The sequence below is a fragment of the Emys orbicularis genome, chromosome 3, assembly GCF_028017835.1.
Source record: "Emys orbicularis isolate rEmyOrb1 chromosome 3, rEmyOrb1.hap1, whole genome shotgun sequence".
NCBI lineage: Eukaryota > Metazoa > Chordata > Testudines > Emydidae > Emys > Emys orbicularis.
Genome location: NC_088685.1, coordinates 58,600,992 through 58,622,869, shown reverse-complemented (window position 1 = coordinate 58,622,869; position 21,878 = coordinate 58,600,992). Strand labels below are relative to the sequence as shown.

At 40.3% G+C, this 21,878-nt stretch overlaps 1 protein-coding gene across 2 annotated transcripts in view; it reads right to left on the bottom strand.

Annotated features, from left to right (window-relative positions):
- SMAP1 (small ArfGAP 1) overlaps nt 1–21,878 on the bottom strand; it is a 237,438-nt gene that overhangs the window by 174,303 nt on the left and 41,257 nt on the right. For both annotated transcript variants that reach the window (XM_065400523.1, XM_065400524.1), the window contains exons 2-4: nt 18,745–18,878; nt 7,065–7,150; nt 4,138–4,213 (exon numbers count right to left, since the gene is read on the bottom strand). In XM_065400523.1, the coding sequence (XP_065256595.1) occupies nt 4,138–4,213; nt 7,065–7,150; nt 18,745–18,878 (296 nt within the window). The remainder of the gene's footprint in view (nt 1–4,137; nt 4,214–7,064; nt 7,151–18,744; nt 18,879–21,878) is intronic.

Sequence of the window (21,878 nt, the reverse complement as noted above, 5' to 3'; positions counted from 1 at the left end):
GAACAAAGAATGTAGGTCATATATGCAGGATGAGGGACTCTATCCTAGGAAGCAGTGACACTTAAAAGACTTGATGGTCATGGTGGACATTCATTTGCACATGAGCGCCAAGTGCAATCCTGTGGCCAAAAGGGCTACTGCAAATCCTTGGATGTATAAATATGGGAATCTTCAGTAGGAGTAACAAGATTATTTTACCTCTGTATTTAGCACTGCAATCACTGCTGGAATATTGTGTCCAGTTCTGATGTCCACAATTCAAAGGATGTTGATTAATTGGAGAGAGGTCAGAGAAGAGCCACAAGACTGATTAAAGGATTGGAAAACATGCCTTATAGTGACAGACTGAGCTCCTTGAGTCTATCTGGATCAACAAAGAGAAGGTGCAGGGATGACTTGATCAAAGTCTAGAATTACCAACACAGAAAACAAATATTTGATAATGGGCTCTTCAACCTAGCATCACACCATCCAATGGCTTGAAGTTGAATCTACACAAAGTCAGACTGGAAATAAGGTGTAAAGTTTTAATAGTGAGAGTAGTTAATCATTGGAACAATTTAATACAAGCCAAGGTGGATACCCCATCACTGGGGATTTTAAAATCAAGATAGAGCATATTTTTTAAGAAAAACATCCTAGAAATTGTTTCAGGGAAGTTTCATGGCATCTGTTATACAGGAGGTTAGACTAGGATGATCACAATGGTCCCTTTTGGCCTTGGAATCTATAATATGCGCTAATTTGGTCTCATTCGGTGACCTAAAAAACCTGCACAAATAAGCTGGCACTGCTGTTGAGAAAGTATTAATACGTTTGGAAGAAATAAAATATTTTGAAACTCTGAACATTAGAAAGGCAGGGATTTCCAAGTTAATCTAGTACTTAAAACTCCTATGCTTTTCACAGAGACACTTAAAATAACCCAACAACCTTAACTCAGCCCTGTGTGAATTCTGCAAAGCTTGCAAGCCCTATGTCTCACAGCTTAGGCTTACAGAAACAGTGAATTATTTGTAAGTATGCAGTAGGTTGATACAGTTTTCTTAAACCCCACACAAACCCCACATGTAGCGTTTTAAGAGTCATGGTATTTCTACCGTATATAAAAACTGCTCTACTAAGCATTACCAATTCCCCACAAGTATACTGAAAGGTATTATTCCATGTCACTGAAAAATTATTCAAACCAGACTGGAAGTAGTTAGCACAATTTTTTTTAAGAATGCTTCTCCTCACCTCCCACCCACCACCCAAAAAAAGTAGTAATCAAAGAAACAAGGATTGCAAATTACAGGCATCCACCTCTACAACACCCTGCCCAGTTTGCTTCACATTTTTCAGAAAATCTTTACCTTTATATCAGATCACGTTTCAGGCCGATTGTTATTTATTTTACAATACCCAAAAAGCATGCTAGGTACCTCACAACAAACGAGACACACCCCTTGTCACAAAGGTCTTATTATCTAATTGCTTTTTATTTCGAAAGAGAATGGAGGTGGGCAAAAATTGTGCTGATAATGGAAGGATTGTTTTTAACCTTAACTACAGAAAATACTAGGATTGCTCCATAATATAGATCATTGTAGAAATCCATTACATCCATGCCTAAAAGCGGTTATTCAATTTATCCTATGAGTTAATAAGCAAATAAACTATTTAGTACTGTAGGGGTTACTATTAAAAGCAACTAAATATCAAGGCTCTAAAATTGACACACACTCAAAATGCATTCAAACTTCTAGTGAAATTTCTTTGTAATGATTTATAAATAAAACTGGACTTTGAATGAAAGCCTATTTTTAAAGATAAGAAATTTTGACATTAAAGAACCATAGCATGCTCTCCAAACACCCCTCTCCAAACAGATGAAGAGGATAACGTATACTGACTTAACACTGAAATATAAAAATTAAGGACTGCTAAATGATAAAATAAAAAACTTTGTTAGTTACATTTTAATGATTTTTAGTTATACATAGTGAATGAGTATAGGTCAGCTAACACTTAGGCCAAGGTCTTGTTGGCGTAAGCGTGGTTTTGCCAATTCTTCTTTTACACAGAATTGCTGATCTGCTTAAAATGATGTGATTTTTGATGGAATAAAAGGTAACATATTGTGCTGGAAGTTATGAGGTAAAAACACACACAAACCTGTAACAACAAAAAATACTTTTTCTGTGAAGACCCAGGGCAGGATGACATAAAATGATACAAACCAGGAACTGCACACCCAGCAAGAAAAGTACATAAGTTGGGTAACTCAAGCTTGCACATGCAGCATACAAGTCACCTAAAACCCAAAGAGTTAATGTATTAAAAGCCAACTGGATAACAACAATCTGTTGTGGAGAAATGCAGGGAAGACCTAAAATGGACTCAACCTGGAGAAACACTGACCAGAAATTGACAGATGGGATTGAAGGACCAGATCAAGCGATCAGAGAACATGACAACTATCACGGAAGGTGGAAGGACTTCCCAGTGTCCTGGAATGTGGTAACTTTTCCCCAACTTCTATCCCTCGACCCGCACCGCTTTCTGCAGCCCCCATTGGCCTGGAGTGGCGAACCGCAGCCAGTGGGAGACGCGATCGGCCAAACCTGCGGACGCGGCAGGTAAACAAACCGGCCCAGCCCGCCAGGGTGCTTACCTTGGCTAGCCGCGTGCCAAAGGTTGCAGATCCCTGTTCTATCCCAACAGTACCCTTAAGGATACAGCAGGACAAACCCCATCTACCTAAAATCTTAAGAATTTGGAAATAAGTTATGGGAGAAAGAAATGCATACGTTTTCCCCCTTCATATCGCCTATAACACTGTTGATAACGCACTCCAATGCTTCATAAGGCTTTCACTTCCATCTCCAATAGATACCCCAACTTCAAACTTGCACTCTCATGCGCAAAACAAACAAACAAACCTTACCAGTGACCTCATATGCTTTTATATCCATTTCAAAAGAGCAGCTCATCTAACTATCTCACATTCCATACATTTGGGAAACTACTTTACCATCTACTTCAGGAATGTTAAGTACAAATCTTGTTTTAAAATGGTCTTTTAACTGTGAGAATCACATCCTTCCCTTTGGCCTTCATATCCCTAGCCTAGGTCTACACTATATGAGCTACAGAAGTAATTGTTAGTCCCTTTGGAGACCAGCCTCTTGACACACTTGGTGATCAACATTGTTGAATTTTATCCTGGGCTCTGGGAGGGGAGTTTAGTTTATAGTAGTTAGAGACAGGATAAAAGAGTGGTTTAGTCACTCTGGAAGGCAGTGTGGTCCAATGGATGAGACAAGGGATTGTCATGTTAGAGACTTGGGTTCTGTGCCTGCAGTGATCTTGGATAATTTTTCTGCTAATTTATTTCAAAAACTCAGTCTTCAGCAGCTCTCCCCTAATTGTCTTTTAGATTGAGGTTCATGGCTGTAGTCAATAACAAGGGGAGAATGGCACTAGAATTTAAACTGCTCTTAGGAAGTAAGATTTGAACTCCTGGTCTCCTCTTTCCCAACTCAGGGAACTTAAGACAACAGGGTATTTGGCAAGATCTATTTCTCCTCATGTTTTTTAGCCTACAAAGAAAAGTGAGACTACTGGGAGGAGTGGAGGCATGAAGGGAGGTGTCTCCAAAGGTAGTAATTTTTAAATTATTATTCTCTCGATCTCAATTCATTTTTCATCAAACCACCAAGAAAAAGAAAAAAAAAATCAATACTGCTCCAAGTTTACACTCTGCGTTTTGGTTTTTGCCACTTCAATAAATTTTTTACAAAATAAAGCTTTAAAGTTCCTGTTAAAACTAAACTCTGAAACACAACCTTAACTATATTATAAATTATCTCACATACAAGTTGTTCATCTCTATGTTTTTGTGGGGGAAGGGAAGTTGTCTGTCTGTTGGGTTTTTTTACACAGATAATGAAGGTCAGCATTGTATGGCTCCGGACCAAAGGAATGTTCACTATTATATGTCCATGTCTTTATCATCTATTTCATATTCCTACATACCAGTACCTCTTCTGATAAGTACTTACATAGACAATTTTAAATTTCGCCAAGAGTAATTTAAAGCTTCAAGAAAAATAAAGAATACTATCTGAATTATTGGAAGAATTGCATACTTACACTGGTGACACTGATTGCATTTTTGTCATAGTACTTCTTCTTTTCATATTTATCCCTGATGAAAAATTCTACAGCTCTGAAAACAGGCAGTTAAGTAAAACACACAATGAGAGGAAGAAAATCAATCTAAAAACTGGTTAATTAACAATATTCAAACTAAAAGAATGACATTTGGTTCTAATTCTCCAACATTTCATTTTTGCAATTTTAGTTTAAGGCGAGAAAACATAAAACCAAACCTGAACTGCTTTGGTTACTTATGCACATGCTCAACCACTTTCGATGAACTTATCAATAGTAAAAATTCAGTCACAGCTACTTATTGCTTAGATTTCATATATACTTCTCTTAACAGCTTCATTTTCTTTCTTTGAAATCATACTTCATAATAACATGAAAAATCGATATGCAAAATAGATGCAAGTCAGTGTCCTGCCATCAAAACATTTTCACTCTGTATTTATATTATACAATAGGTTGTGAGCACCCACAAAGACGTACAATAACACAATCCTGCAACAAGGATCATAGAATCATAGATATGTAAGGCTGGAATTTCCCTACACTAATAAAATATAACATAATACAATGATCAAATTAAAGTTGCAACTGGAATTCGATCAATGGTTAATTTCTCTGGCTCATCAGTTACTACAGTGAGCAATTACATCAATTTATAAGGTTAAAACAAGAATTATTTCAATACTTCACAGGAAAGTTAAGGAAGAATGCCTCTTTTAATCTAATCAATTGAGCTAAGAGTCTAGTCTACTAAAAGCAGCAGCTGAAACTCTTGCCTTTGCTTTAAACAAGTATAACTCTGAGAATGATTTCTTTATAGCTTCCCATTTTGATGTTCCATCTTAAGTTTGTCTGAACATTCAACCTATGATAGACCCTATTTACTTAGCTTATTCCCCTTACCACAATAATGCAGTGTCTGCATCTTTCTGATCATTTCTGCATCTGTGAGAAAGTATCCTAAAAATCAAGTACTTGGCAGCTTTGGAATAGTATGCTTTTAACCCAAAATAACTTCTTACTAATTAGATAACTGACCTGGGAGTGGAACCTTGGAGAATTCAGTAGTCATCTTCTTCTTTAACTCATGTGATAGATCTCTACTGTAGTTCAGATGTTGCAAATAACTTGAACTCACTTTGCATGCAGGGAGGTGTGTAGTCTCTTTTTTCTTTTAGCTGTATATAGACTTCAGGCATGGCTTAGCTAATGGTTAGAGTCTCTCTCTTCTCCTTCTCAAGATGGCCAATCCAGTGAACAGAGCAGGATATAACTTCACGTGTCATTTTTGGTGTCAGAGACCCCCTTCTCCTTCCGCATGGAGTCTTTTGCAGGGTTCAGGGTCCTCTTGCCCTGCCTCAGGAATCACTTTTGTCCAGTTAGATTCCAGCATGCTGGCTATATCTCAATATGAAGTTATAGTAGAAGACTCCAGACCGAGGTAGACGTTTTCTTGCAAAATCCGTTGATGACCACAAACAGATGTCCTCTTCAGAACATGTGGAAAGGAGTTGGCAACAGACTTCCATCTAATGGAATAAAGACAATTCTCACTTTGCTAAATATAAAGGTCCATTATCAATATCCTCTTTCACACATTTCCACTCATTTCTTGTGACAATAAGCATGACAAGGGAAAAGCGACTTGGAGGGAGGCCAAGCTCATAGTGAGTGCATGGCCAACTCCAGTGCCCTTTCACCTAAAAATCAAAGCTGCTTTAGCATTCCTTATTATTAATAACTTCATTTAGCATTTGACCAAATAAAAGTTATCCAGGCTCAAACTACACTCAGACATATTCCCTACGATATGCTTAGAGTGGAAGACAATAAAGCATAAGGCTTTAAATGCTTTTGCAATCAGAAAGCTTTCAGACAGCCTAACCATTTCACGCTCCATGCATAAGACTACTCAGAACAACATTTTATTATTCCATAACACACACTTTTAAAACTCTGTTTCAGGGTAAGATATGATAGGTGAGATCAGTACAGATCTATCCTTGTGGATCAGCCAGGGTTCAAACAACTGAGGGAGCTTATAAAGGCTGGAAGCCCACATACACAGCTAGAACTAGCCCCACGATGGTCTGGAACTGAAGATAAGGCAGCAAAACTGACTGAAAGCAACCTAAATTAATACTAGTAATGAAGTTAGCTTTCCAAAATTATCAAAAAAATTACCAGCACACCATTAAAATTATCACCAACTTGGTTATGCACTCCAACACTCCTTGGCACACCAACATTTCACAAATATTTTTCCATGCATATCAAACAACCATACCAATTCACTCACTATTCAGCCCCACACAACTCCTACTTATCTTCCTACTTAGTCACCATTCATCCACCTGACTCACTCAGCACTTCATTCACTCCAAATCAATTCTCCCTACCATTATCAAATTCACCCCTTCCCATTTTGCTTTTAGACCCAACTAATTAAATCTGTTTTCTATTTATCAATTCTCGTCTTCTTTTCTGTCCCTCAGTGCTCACCACATATTCAGTTCAACTCCCAGCCGCACCAAATGATCTACATCTCAGCAGTACACCTTCAAGACAAAGGCATAACATCTATGAGTCTTCAATCAGAAATCTTCTCCCTGTGTACGCACTTATAAACTATGAACACATCAGTTCTTAACCTCTCTCTTTAATAAACTAAATATATTTGTTAAGTTTCTTACCATAAGGAAGGTTTGCCAATTCATTTCCCATTTTTTCAATGTCTCTAGTTAGGCACCGCAAAATAATAAATGTAAAAAAAAAAAAAAAAAAACTTTAATTAAGGCTGGTATGATAAGTTGACATACTTATCAAATTCTTCATCTAGTTATATAACACTTGGGTTGTACTAAGGCTCCTTGAATTTGAAAACAGTAAGACAGAACAAAGGATACTGATCAGTTTGTGGTCTTCGGAAGTTCTCCGGTAGATTAGCTTCATAGACTATCCTTGCCTTCGTATTGCCCATATCCTGCATGCACTAAAGAAAGGTGGTAGAAGAATTATTATTATTTTGTACATTGCTAATTTGGGTCTTGGAAACACATTTCCATTGTTATTCTGATCATGTAAGTGAGAGGATTAAAAACTTGTGTGTACTACATTAAGAACTGGAAGTTAAATCCCCTAATCACATCCATTTGTTTCATACATGTTCTCTTCACTCCTTCGAATGCAATGTTCTGTTTTTAATCACTTGTCTATTCAAGTGTTATAGTCTATACAAACAAACACAACCCTGCTTTGCATGTTTTCTGCAATAGAAAGATACTACAAAAAGCATTTTAAAAAGACCATACATTAATGGGAATTATAAGATGTTTCCTGTGGAATTTGCTACTCTGGGTTCACTTAAGACAGTTAAAGTGGACATAGCTTTAAAATAAATCACTTATCTGAAAATGTTTATTTTAGTATTTCAAAAGTAGCTTCTAAGCTTGCAAGTGAAAGATTAAAGGAAAAAGATTACCATATATACTCGGTCATAAGCTGAATATTTTTGGTAAAAAAGTGACGCATCAAAGAATGGGGGTCGGCTTATAAATGGGTCTACACCAAAATTTGATGATTTTAAACTCTATGGCCGGGGTCGGCAATCTGCGGCACGCGAGCTGATTTACTGTGGCATGCTGCTGCCAGCCTGGTGACCCCGCTGCCGGCCTGTATGGACGGAACCCAGGCCGGCAGGTCTGTTCAGCCTGCTGCCAGTCTGGGGTTCCATCCGCCAGCCCCTGTAAATGTAAAATGTATTACTGGCACGCAAAACCTTAAATTATTGCGAATAAATGAAGACTTGGCACACCACTTCTGAAAGGTTGCTGACCCCTGCTCTATGGAATCATTGAAAATCTAATACATTGTCATTTTGTTTACTTGGAGCATCTGCAGGCATGGAGCCCCTCAGCTCCCTGTGGCCGCGGTTTGGAGTTCCCAGCCAATGGGAGCTGCGGGAAGTGGTGCCACTTCCCGCAGCTCCCATTGGCTGCGAACGGCAAGCTGCAGCCACAAGGAACTGAGGGGCTCCATGCCTGCAGACGCTCCAAGTAAACAAAACGTCCCAACCTGCCAGCAGCTTACCCTCACGGGCCAGGAGCCAAAGTTTTCCAACCCCTGAAATATAGGGTCGGCTTATGAAAGGGTCATACAGTTTTTGCTATTTTTATCAATCCATTGGGGGGGGGGGGCGGGTCGGCTTATAAATGAATGGGCTAGTGAACGAATATATACAGTACTCATCTGTAACCCAAAGTTCTTCAAGATGAACTCTACACGTTCACACTCAGATTGTACCGGCAACGCAGCTCTGATGGTAAAATGAAGGCAAAGCTATAAAAGGGCATCGTGCTCCACCTCGTTTCCTTTCAACCGCGGCCTCAGGACCACAACTGTAGGTAGCAGTCCTAGGAAGAAGAGAAGGCAGGTGGGGAATGTGAATGTGTAGAGCCCATCTCAAAGAACTGCAATTACAGGTGAGTAGCCTCTTTCTTCTTCTTCCTCTACAAGTAGACACTCTTGGTATAATCTAAGAGGTAACATGAAATAAGAAAGGTGGAACAGAGTCCTAATTAAATAAGTAGTAACTAAAGTATTGCTCTACCGAAGTATGCATCACACTTGTGTGCTCAATCAAGGGCGTAATGTTTATTGAACATGTGCTTTGAGCTCCAAGTTGCAGCTCTGCAGATTTCAACAATGGGGTCATGTTTAAGGCATGCCAAAGAGACTAACTTAACCCTTGCAGGAAGAAGGACAGAGGCTAGCATGTAGCTCTCTTCATTGCAGAGCTTAGCCCATTTGGACAAGTGTTGAGAAGAAACAGCTTGACCCTTACTATTTTCTTCAAAGGATATGAACAGATATGGGGACTTTCTAAAAACTTTGTTCCTATTTAAATAAAATGCTAGCATTCTTAACATCTCGTATGTAGAGCTTTGATTCTCCCAAGTGTGCATGGGGTCTGGGAAATAATTCTGATTGAGTAATTGCCTGGTGAAGATGGAAGTCAGTTACCACCTTGGGCAGGAACTTAAGATGTGGATGGAGGACCATCTTGTGAAAGACTGAGGCATGAATCTGCCATCACAGCTTTAAGTTCGCTTACTCTTCTGGCAGAATTTATTGCTAGAATACATGTTTTGATAGATGAAAGAGGAAGCACTGATAGGTTCAAAGGGAGATCTCATGATTTGAGTAAGGACTAGGTTAAGGTCCCATGATGGTACGGGATCCTTGACACATTCACTATACCCTTCATTAAGCTCTTGAAGGAGTCACAAGTAAATACAGTTTTTGTCTATTGGTGTGTGGTAGATTAAAAGGATAGCTAACGCAGTCTTTCATCAAGGATATTGATAGCCAGATAGTTTCAGGTGTAAGCGGTATTCATATATGGACTGAACTAATCCCAGTGAAGCTGATATACTATTATGTGATGCCCAGAAGGCAAACTTTTTCCTAACACTTATGAATAAATTGTTTTTTAGAATTTAACAGAATATACTGCTCTTCTGATGAGCAAGTACTCTCTAAGTCAGAGGTATATAGCATATTCCAACAGGTGCAAGGAATTTGGGTGCAAGATCTAGCCATTCTGCTGATATAACAGAGATGTAGTCACAGGAAGTTATCTTACCATATCTTCCATATCATTCTTTGGATTAGAGTAAATGGAGGAAAGTCAGAGGAAACCTATTCCCCAGTTGAGAAGGAATGCATCCAACATATAGATAGGCTGTGTACTCCTGCTTTCAAGCAGAACTTCAGGCATTTGGCATTACATCTCAATGCAAACAGATCTATTTCGGGGTGATCCCAGAGAACAAATATTTTCTGTCACTGAGAGACCATTTGTGTAGCTTTTCCCTGTCAAGGTGATCCACCAAATTGTCATCTTTTCCCACTAGACCAGCATTTCTCAAACGTTGCCACTGTGGCCACTTAGGGTCACATGGGGATTTTTTTTGCGGCCACAGCCGTCTGGACTGGTTTTGGGGGGGGGGGGGGGGAGAGGAAGAGAGAATCAGCGGCCCCTCCACAGGAGACACACAAGATGGAGGAGCAGGCAGTCAAGTGAGTCCCCCACATTCCTGGGGGGCGGGGGGGTTGGGCTTCAGCACTGGGGTGGCGGGCAGCAGGCTCCAGCCACAGGATTTCGGGCTCTGTCCCCAGGCCCTGTCCCCTGGGTGTGGGGCTTTAGGCTCCGTTCCTTGGTTGCGCAGTGGTGGGCTCTGGCCCCGAGCTCACCCCTCCCCCCCCATCACCTCTGGCCTCCGCTGCCTCCCCCAGTGTCCCATTGCTCCTGGACCCCACTGCCTCTGTAGCCACCTCCCCATTGAGAGCTTAATTCGTCCCCGGGCTTGCCAGGGCTGAGTAAGTCTGCTGTAAAAAGTGGTATTAAAAATATACAAATATCACTTTTCACAGCACACTTACTTATAGCTAGCAAGTCTTTAAAAAAAAAAAAAGGCAAAAGAAAGAAACAAGAAAAAGAGACAAGAATGTTCAAAGCACCTTATTTATGTTTCTATTCTGTTTAGGTCCAGTAAAGAATAGAGACAACTGTACATTATTTTTATTATTGAGTCTGCAAAAAAACCCAAACCCTTATATAGATAAATTACAATGATTTGGACATAAATATGCACATATACATTTGTTTTTCCTAAAATTACTTATTTTAGGGGAAAAAATTGTCAGAGTGACCACCAGCAAGAGTTGGTGGCCACACTCTGAGGCCACCAAAAAATTTGTTGAGAGAACCCCTGCACTAGACTGACTGTTACAGGGTAAGTGTGATGGATGCTCCAATCCCATAGCATTCTCCTTGCAAGCTGTAGGAACAAGATTGTTCTTGTTTGTTCCAACAGAACAAAGCTGTCAAGTTATCATGACTACTTGAACTACTTTGCCTTGTGAGATAGAAAAGATTTGAGAGCTAGCCTGATTGCCCTGAACTCCAACAAGCTGATGTGTAGCTTTTTCTCAAAGCGGTTCCTATTAATATGAGTTGTCAGTGAGCACCCTATCCCAGGCTGGGTGCATCTGCACTGTTAATTGCAGATGGCAACGGAGGGTTGAACAACATTCCCCTCAGAACAAGGTTGCGCTGCATCCAATATAGAAGCGAAAAGATAAGGGGGGGAGGGGAGAAAGAGGGAAGATAAAAAGCTTTAGGTATATGTTATCTAGATTTGCCTGGTAATTTCTTGCTAGCTGTAATACTTTTATTTTGAGACATGCGTATGGACACACTGAAGCAATGAGGCCTAGGCTGAGGAAGATCATTACTGTCTCGTTGGGATTCTTTTGAAGTTTTGTAACAGCAGAGTGACATTTTCTTCTGGAAGGAAAGCCCTTCCATCTTGGGAGTCTAAAATTGTGCCAAAGAGGACAGCTTCTGCATAGGAAGATGTGATTTCTTCCAATTTATTCAAATACCCAGTTTCTCCAAAAAAACACAAACACACACACACACAAATACAAATTGATGATCAGAGACTTTTGAGATGAAGCTTTTATTACACATTAATCAGAATAGGAGTATATATTAATACCTTGCAGTCTTAAGCATGCTGTCATGACAAAGAGGCATTTTGTAAATACATAAGGGGCAGCAGAAAGGCCAAAGGGGAGGACCCTGTACTGGTGTTACCCGGGGTTCTTTCAACCCAAAGCTCTTGGTAGCTTTTACTCTGTGCGAGGTGTCAGGAAATAAATCAGGGGAGACATGGCCGTCCGACTGATAGATGGCTGGCACAAACAGGACGTGATTTAAAAAAAAAAAAAAAAAAAATATGAAATGGAGATATTCACAATATGAAGATATGATCGATGTAAGGAAATATGCATCCTTGAGATCGAGAGCTACAAATCAATCTTGGATAGATCAGGAAGAAATTATTGACCCAACTGTCACCACAAGGAAGCTGAACTTTCTGATAAAGTAACTTAGGTTTCTGAGCTCTAAGATGGATCACATTCCACCATCCATCCTTGGGATCAGAAACTACTTTGAGAAAATGCCCTTTCCCTCTGAACTCTTTTGGAACCTCCTCGATAGCCCCAGCTTCCAAAAGGGATAGAACTTCTGTTCTTAGTAGGTGCTTGTGAGAGGGGTTCCTTAGTAGGAAGAAACAGGGAGGAGGAATGTGGTTGAATAGACTTCCTGCACTTTCTCAAGGATCCACTTCTCTCTGGTAATGATATTCCAGTAATGGAAATAGTAGAAGAGTGAAACTCCAAAGGTGGAATGGAAGGAGGAAAGTTGGAGAGTTGATTGGGGACTGAGCTGTAGCTCTCACTCCTCGTGTCACACCTACTGTCTAAGGCCTGGCACAGAAGAGCATGAAGTAGTGTACCTGCTCTTGGGATGAGGCTTGTAGCTTTTTCTTGTTTGTTGATGCTATGGAGGAAGCTGTTATTGCTGCTGCTAAGATATGAGGACAAAGATTAAGGAGAATTCTGCTGCCTGTGGTTGTTGAGACAGGAGCTCCAAACCATCTCCTTGGAGAATGATAAATACCGAGTGATATTGCCAATCAGATTGTATCCTTCATCTTTGAGGACATGGTTTGTGCTGAATAAGCCATCTCCTTTAAAGTGAGATCTTCTACCCACTCTAGTTTCAGGGAATACACCTTAAGATCTGAGCCATGCACATCTCCTTATGGTATGACAGACACCACCGCCCTGGCAGCAAAGTCTGACATATGGAAAGTGTCTCAATAACTGTATGGAAACAAATTGTTCCTCTGTAATTAATACCTTTGCCAGATTTCTTTGATCTCCAGCAAGGTCCTTAAGCAGAAAGAGAGCCATCTTCTCCCAAAGACAGGACTGATAATGAGATATATCAGCTTGGGAGTTCGATACCTTGATGCCACGACTGGAAGAGGAGAAGATAGAGATTCCCAAAATATCTAATTTTCTACCTTCCCTGTCAGAGATGGCAGAACGTACCCAGATAACTCATCTGAGAGCTGCAACCAATATCAGCGAGGTGGCAGCAGGGTAAGTGTGAAAGAGCGAGAACCCTTCACATGGTAGTTAGTAGAGCTTGTCTGCTTTTTTCAACATGAACACAGACGCACACATTTTTATATTTATTTATTTATTTTCCCCATAGTATCTAGGAGATGGCCAGTAGAACCATCATCCCTAAGAAGAAACTGCCAGTTTCACCAGTAATTAGAATCAGGTTTTCTATCAAGTCTTGTCAGTGGAATGGAACAGAGGTAGAAATGTAACCTCTCTATCCCTATCTGACTCAATACTGGACCTAATCTCACTTCTGATGCAATTGGAAGCAGTGAAACTAGAGATCGAAGCAACCTTAAAACTGAGAAGGGGAAAAGATGTCTTCAATGAACCCATAGTTTTGGTATAGGGCAGGGACAGTTTGGAGGACATTTGAAAATACTCCACAGCTTTTTGTCCTTTCCCTGGAGTGGAAACAGGCACAAGAGGGTCTGTTGCTCTTTATTTTATCCCCTTGATTACTCCCTTCATGGATTCTTGCAATAAGACTGTTTTCTGGATCTGAGGTTCCTTGAGAATCTGAGCCATGTGTCTGAGTATGATCGTGGGGGAAGGGTCTCCTGCCTAGTGGTTAGTGCCTACAGCAGCAGTCACGCCCTAAGGGGCGCGGTCCTCAGGGCAGCAACCTGGCCAAGTGGATACAATGTGGGGGAAGGGGAGGGGAGAACACAGGGCCTCCCACTCCATCGGATTCCGACCCAGGGCCCTGGGAGGCTGTTTTGGCTGCTCACCCATCTCCATCTAATGTCAGCCTCAAGTCAGCTTCCCTGGGTCACTCCTACCTAAGTCCACACCCTGTCTGGCCACTGGCCCTGGGGAATGTCACCTCCTGGGCTTCCAACTCCAGTCTCAGTTGCTGGGTGCTGTGGCTCCTTTGCGCCCCAGCTCGGTGTAGATTCAGCTCTGGTCCTCCCCTGAAGCTCCCAGGGAACGTTGTCCTCCCTGGCTTGCCAGCCCCCAACTGAGCTGGCTGGCTTTTAAACCCTGACTCATACCCAAGATGCATCTGAAGAACTGGGTTTTTTTTTTTAAACCTACGAAAGCTTATGCCCAAATAAATCTGTTAGTCTTTAAGGTGCCACCGGACTCCTCATTGTTCTTAACCCCCTCCTGTCCAGTGTGGGGTTTATACACCATCACACAGGGCTACAACTAATAACCACTGCACTGGCAGCTACTCGGCTCTGGAAAAGACTTTTGGAACCATAAAACTCATTATATTAAGGATACGACCGGCCTCAAGAGATTTATCACGAGCCCCCAACTTTGAATCCTAAACCAAAACCTAGGACTATATCAGATTCCTTGGGGTCAGTTCCAAAAAGGACTCCCAATGGTGCTTGGCACTACTAACCAGGGCCACATCACACACCACCCCCTTCCCCAGAACTGGGAAAGTCTGATCCAAGTGGACTTGACAGGTAACAGAAGCCAATATTTGTACTGAAACTACTATCTGATGACTTGCAATCCTTCAATACAACAGGTTTTACCAGTCTCCCTGGACTGAATGACAGAACCTTTAGCAGAACCTTAACTTGCCGCTGCTTAGTTCCCAAGGAGAATGGGTCAGATGCAGGCCTTTCTTTAATCACAGAAATTGGCTGGTCAGCACCAGAGGGTTTGGTCACTAGGGAATGCTCCAGCAGAAGCACGTGGGTCTCGTTTTAACACTGTTTATAGGCTTGGGGAGTAAAAGGTGATTCCTGGTACACAATATGTTAAGATAGAATGTCCTTCTCCTATGTATGCTACATACATCATATAGGTGTTGGAGGCACGAAAGACAGTAGGAAAAGATCCATGTCTCTTAAATCCTAGCCACTTTCCTTTCAGATCTGCCACGCAATCTGAGAGATTGCACCAAGATGTGGAACCTACAAGAGAGTTTTTTTTTTTTAAAAGGTAATATTTTGAATAATAAAATAAAGAACTAAACTAAGAACAAGAACTAACTAAAGGTACTGTTGTCTGAAGAAGTGGATGGGTCAGATTTGGAGACGTTCCAGGCTGTCTTTTACCACGGCTGTAAGGAACTGAGATGGCCAGGGTGCCACACCCTGTTTTATAGCCTCGTCCTCAGACTGTTCAGAAGCAGTGAGAGATGGGACAGGAGGGGGCATGGAAGGACTCCAATGGCAGCGCTAGGAAGCGTTCCACCATCAGATATGCACCACCAGCACAACCCAAGAGTAGGAATGTACAGAGGCCACTTGAAGAACTGTCTCTCAGTTTCCTTATTTCGTACATTTGACTGCAATTTTAATATCCCCTGTATTTTCAGCTCCCAATTTGCCTAGGTTTGTCTCACAGCACAATGGGAGAGAAATATTTTAAAAATAGAAGAATGTAATTATAAAACTTGAGTTGGCAGTGGGAACTCAGAAGGTGTAATTCCTCAAGCTGAACTCTTATTTTGAAATGGACTGAATTTGAAGAAGACTGTCATTTTAAAAATCAAAATTTTATAACAGCATGAAATATTCAGGCTTCTTCCCTTCAATTTTTTATTATTAAAAATATGACATATGTAGGCACAATATTTTTCCAATAACAAAATCTAGATCTACGTGAGGGTGGCACTAACACTATACAATTTCAGATACACAAAATAATATGCTAGAGATAAGTCTCATTTATTTTGAAGTAACATTCTTTCCCATTTCTTTTCAAATGGGCCTAAGTTCCGCATTGCTCTTACTGAAATGTGCTCCACTATAAGGTTTACTCTGCTCACATTGACACAAGTAAGCCATTGTGGTCCTGCTAGGGTCATCCATGCCATCAGGATTGCTTTTGCAGCCAATTTAAACATAGTAACAAAGCTACTACAAAGCAACAGTTTTAATTAAATTTAGCATGCTGTTAATGCCAAGACACAAAATTATGTAATTTTAGAAACAAATTTTTAACATCATGTGATTTCTGCTGTATTATTATACAATAGTGCATTAGCACCTAGGAGCAGGTGTCATACACCAGGACCCAATTGTGCTACATATTGTACAAACAATATACAATTTTTTAAGTATTTTACTGGAATACCCTACAAGAAACAACTGAATTTCCTCCCAGTCACAGGTATATGCAAATTATGCTTGCTCTTCTGCCTACATGCTGATGAGGGAACCTGCAGCATTTTCAAATATCTTTGAACATATTATTTCTGCTCACAACAGGCACACACAAAAGGAAAGCATATTACAGTGTAACACAAAATAAAAACATGAGCACTGGTACGTTTACATTCAAATACTCTAACCTTGACCCATGTCTTTTAAAATTTGCTATTTATAGCATTAAAAAGTATACACAGACCCAAACTACAATTCATACTTTATAACAGGTATAATAGACCATCATAATCAAGTCAAATTTCTTTAAAAAGAATTATTTACCAAAAGGATGGTACTTTGATATGGAATGCAGAATGTTTGAAGAGACAACAGCAACTTCTGGAGTGTTTAATAAATTTCCTAAATTGGCAAATCACTCAGCTGTAGATAACCTACTGTGGCTCAAAATGTTTTAATTGGGATTGGTTCTCTCTCAAATGGGTTTCTGAAGAACTTGATAAAACAATCCCTCTAATAATTAATAAATGAATATTCAGTTGTGGCGCACAAGGTATATGGAAAAAAATTAGCTACCATATGAGACCGTGCAACTTGTCAGGTGAGAGTTCTCATATATTTACTTTAGATGATGATACTTTAGTTAAATTTTTCTTTGAATAAAGAAATTAAAAAACATCCTACTAATTAGCATATGCTTAATAAAACAGAAAAATCCAGTCTTGCTATCTTAAAGTTTCAAAATGCTCCTGATAAAAGAGTTACAAATTCAGCAGCATTGTGTCAGAAGACACTTAACATTATCAATATTTGAACTCAATGGATTTCATTTAATCTATATATTCCAAAGGCTCGTTTAGGATTTATCAAAAATTGAGAGTTTAAATTATTAAAACCTATCTTTATTCATTTAAGCTGTCCTCTGCCACCCCTTTTCTACTTTGTGAGACTCTTAAGTCCCATACTGACAAAAGAGGGACAATGTTGCTCAGTTTCAAATACTACACCAACTTTTAGACACGAACATTTAATTCTATAGTCCCATTTTTGGTATTTAAAAGTAAATAAATGAGTCAAGATTCCAACATTTAAAAGTGGATAAACAAGTAAAAAACAAAACCCAGAACTTTACGATTTTTTTGCACCTCTACAATTGACACTATACAACTGAATGTACTATTCCAGGGGTCGGCAACCTTTCAGAAGTGATGTGCCGAGTCTTCATTTATTCACTCTAATTTAAGGTTTCGCGTGCCAGTAATACATTTTAACGTTTTTAGAAGGTCCCTTTCTGTAAGTCTATAATACTTTACATACAATAGTTTAGTTATGTAAGTAAGGTTTTTACAATGTTTAAGAAGCTTAATTTAAATTTAAATTAAAATGCAGAGCCCCCCGGACCGGTGGCCAGGACCCGGGCAGTGAGAGTGCCACTGAAAATCAGCTCGCGTGCCACCTTTGGCACACGTGCCATAGGTTGCCTACCCCTGTACTATTCTCATTCATTTATAATGTAGCTAAACATAAATGAATAATTGAAGTACAAAGGGTTGTATCCCTAGATAGATGTTATGCACAATCCAAAGTAGCACTGAACGTCAACATGAAAATGGGACATTTTTAGATTAGCGTCACAAACCCACTACTACAACTGAGGTGTACTTGTATAGGGACCTTGACAACACATTGGTACAATAAGATGAACGGGAAGAAAAAAGTATTACTTTTTTGTATCAAGGTTGTTTAACGTCATTTAATTGAATTCCAATTTCCTTCCAAATGCAGCTTAACCAATCACAAGTTTAAAAACAAAAAATAAAGCACCATTCACAATTTTTATTTTTTTGTTAAAAACGAAGACTCTGAATAAATGTATGTTAAACTGCTTAATTAAAGTGTGTAGATACAGTATATCCTCCTCCTCAGCAAAAGGAAGTACCAAAGCTAAAGCAAAGACTATATCTAGTTAAAAGAACAGGAGTACTTGTGGCACCTTAGAGACTAACAAATTAATTTGTTAGTCTCTAAGGTGCCACAAGTACTCCTGTTCTTTTTGCGGATACAGACTAACACGGCTGCTACTCTGAAATATATCTAGTTGCAAATCAACATGTTTTAAAGGTTTACTAACCAATGAGAGTCAATTGTTTTAGGAAAATAATTAAACTAATGAAAACAAGATTAGAATTGATTATTTAAATCAAGGTTCCTGGCTTGCTTATTTAAATCATGATTTAAATTGGTGATTTAGATCAATCCATCCTGAGTAGCTGCACATAAGTTACTCAAGTTTCAAGTAAAGATCTATACCAAGTTTTCTGCAGGATTGTAAGAGACACTCCTGTTATTTTGTTCCAATGTACCAGACAAGCAGATATAGGGGCCCCTCTCTCAGGACCTAATAATGTGGCTTTTTATACCTGTCCTTCCAGTTCAAATATCTGATTTACAAGAGATCTTTTACCTGTATTTGTTCTGGTGTCCACTGGTCCAAATTGACCGACTTTACCCTTGATATATGAACCCCGAGATTTCGATGTATTCCAGCACATCTGATGCAAATAAAGACACCAGTGTTCCAAGAAGCCCATCTTGGACCTAAGGCAAAAAAAAAAAAAAAGTATTAGTTGGTAATTTTTTAAAAATTCCATACAACAAGGAGATTTGATTTTCTGCACCATTCTAACACATAGTTAAGAGAAACAGGATTGACAGCTACACATTAAGTAGAGAGAGATGTCTCTATGTTAGCAATATCTGGTTATAAATCATCCATGGAAAAACTAAGTGGTCTTCTCCACCTCCTCTGTTGTAATTTTACCTACAGTTGTCTATCATTTTATAACTAATTTATGTGAAAAACCTTTTAGACAGCACAACTCAGGAATTCCATGAAATTTCACACAATAAAAACTGAACTCATTAACAGTAGCAAGGTCTTGCTTGCACTTAAATTAATCCCGCTGGATGTGCATTAGATGCAATCGTCGGTACGAATCACTAAAAAGATGTTTTTGTAATTTTTACCATATCTGAGTTATTAGTAACAAATGCAGCAGCCACGGATTCATGGGGCATACAACAATCATCTTGATCAGTAGTTTAGTTTAAAACACCACCACACTGCAAAGATAGATTAGCATTCCAAGTCAAGTTTTTCAGTTTAGGCTTACATATGGACACACATCATTCTGCTTCAAGTTGACAGTGGTATTTGGACTGCTCCTGCTGGGCAATGATTATTCAAAAATATGTGTAAACTAACCCAGACAAGAACATTGACCAAAACATTCAACAATAAAAATGTTGTAAAACAGAATACCTAGAGTAGATGGAAAGACCACTAGATACGATCCAAATACACAACTCTATAGGTATTGTTTATAGTATCATAAAAATTTAAGGACATTCACATAATAACGACTAAATATACCTAGAATGTAGTTTAGTAATTAAAAGCACTGAAGAACTGACATTTTTGGATAGCAAGTTTTTCATCCCACAAAATCAAAAGAAACAAAACAACCTCAGATTCGAATGTGCATACAGCCTTAGGGCCTAGCAACCTCAGGAATACTCGAGCTGTGGTGGAGGGTCGACACGGCAGCTCCAGACATAGGTGGTGGATTGTGTGGAATCAGTTGGTTGGCAAAAAAACTCAACTTCATAGAGTTTATCAAGGCCCCAATTAACTCAATTCTTTGAGTTGGGACCAATGAAGATTTTCTGCTGTTTAGGACGACCTACACGATCGAGTAAGCATAGCATGAATGGAACAGGAGAGAGAACTTCTGGACACACAAGTCAAAATGAGCATTTGCTGGATGCCAGCTGGCTAAAACCAGAATCAGAGGGCCTTCGAGTCTGGGATCTATGCCCCCTCCTGGGGTAGTCCCACTGCCTTACAGGAAAGGAGACCTGCCCGAAGAAACACTGCAAGCAGTATTGCTGCTCACCACTGCAGTGATGTCTTTGTACAGCTGAAGTATAAACTTCCAAAGAATGCAAACTAGCTCAGGAATCCTTAAAAAAGGATGCACGCCTCAATCTTTTTAGAAACCAAAACCTACCATCAACAGGTAAGTCATCAATGGTCTGCTGCACATCACACACAATGCCCTAATTCTGCAGCCATGAGGCCCTCTTCATGGTCACAGCTGATACCATAATTCTGACTAAGGCATCTGCCACATCTAGAGCGGACTGTAAAAGTCTTGGCTACCATACAGGCTTCTGCAATGAATGACAAACTGGTCCCTAGAGGCTTCTGGCAACATGTCTGCAAACTTAGATGTGGGCACCCAAATAAAGTTGTATTTAGAGAGCAATGCCTGCTAGTTAGTGATGTGCATCTGCAGGAAAGAGGTAGTATAAAAAAAAAAAACACTCTTCCTCCCCATCAAGACCATCCTTTTGGACTCTGTCCTTAGGCCTAGATGTATTCCTTCCCTGTTGTGCTCGGTCATTAGCTACAGTTACCACAAGAGACTTAGGGGCCGAGTGGGAGTAAAACCCTCAAAATCCAGTATTGGAATGAAGTACCTCTTCTCTGCATGCTTCACCATGGGAGGCAACAAAGTGGGAGTATTCCAGAGGGCCTTTGCCGGCTTCAAGAGAGCCTCATTTATTGTGAGGGCTACTGGCCCTTGAGCTGATAGTTGGAGAATATCCAGCAGCTTCTGTGTGTTCTCCTGAAGAAATTCAGCCTGGATGCCTAAGAAAGTGGCCTTACACCTAAGGAGACCTTGATATGCCTTGAAGTTCATGGGCATTGAGGAGGCCAGCACCGTCGAGCTGTCTGGAGAGAACAAAAAAGCAGCTAGCTACACCAACAATGGATTATGTTCTTTAATCACAGGATCCAGTCCGGATTACTGTGGAGGTCCAAAGGGCACAGGCTCAGCGGTCGCTTGTAGCTGTTAGTTCAGGGAACAGGAGTCACCAATTGCACAGGGGATCCTGCTCTAGAATGGGTCAGTGAATGGGACCTCAAAGTCCGAGAAGCATCCCAAGGATTATAAGGAAGGACTGGGCAAATAGATTTACCACTGGTGTCAGCAGGCACCAGACCAAGTGCCTCTGTCCTGACTGCGGGATCTATGCTGATCTTAGTACAGATGGTGATCCGAGGATGGTCTCTGGTGCCTATTGGGTGACAATGAAAGGGTGGACAACCCCAACCTGGATCTCAAGGAGTCCCACAGATTCTCCAGTGACAAAGGGGAAGCCAGCCAGCCCCAACAGGGAGAACAAGTGCTCGGATTCATTCAAAGCCCAACACAGGGTAGGCATCAGTGCCAAAGAGAATAGGTAATTGGAACCAATGATACTGAGCAAGACACATTCTCATCTGGTACTGGAGGAAGCACCACCACCGTGGCCAAGGATGGTACCAAGCCCGACAATGGGATCTGCTGACCAGGCAATGACTGTTCCAAAGAGCACACCACATTCAAGAGGGCCTTCGCTGCTGGGCCCAGTGTCTCCCTCAATTCCACCATGGACACTGCGAGTTGCAGTGCCGATGAACCCAGCACCTCTGCGACATGGCCAGAAGGTGCCAAGGGCACAATGGAAGATGAAGCAGTAGAAACAATG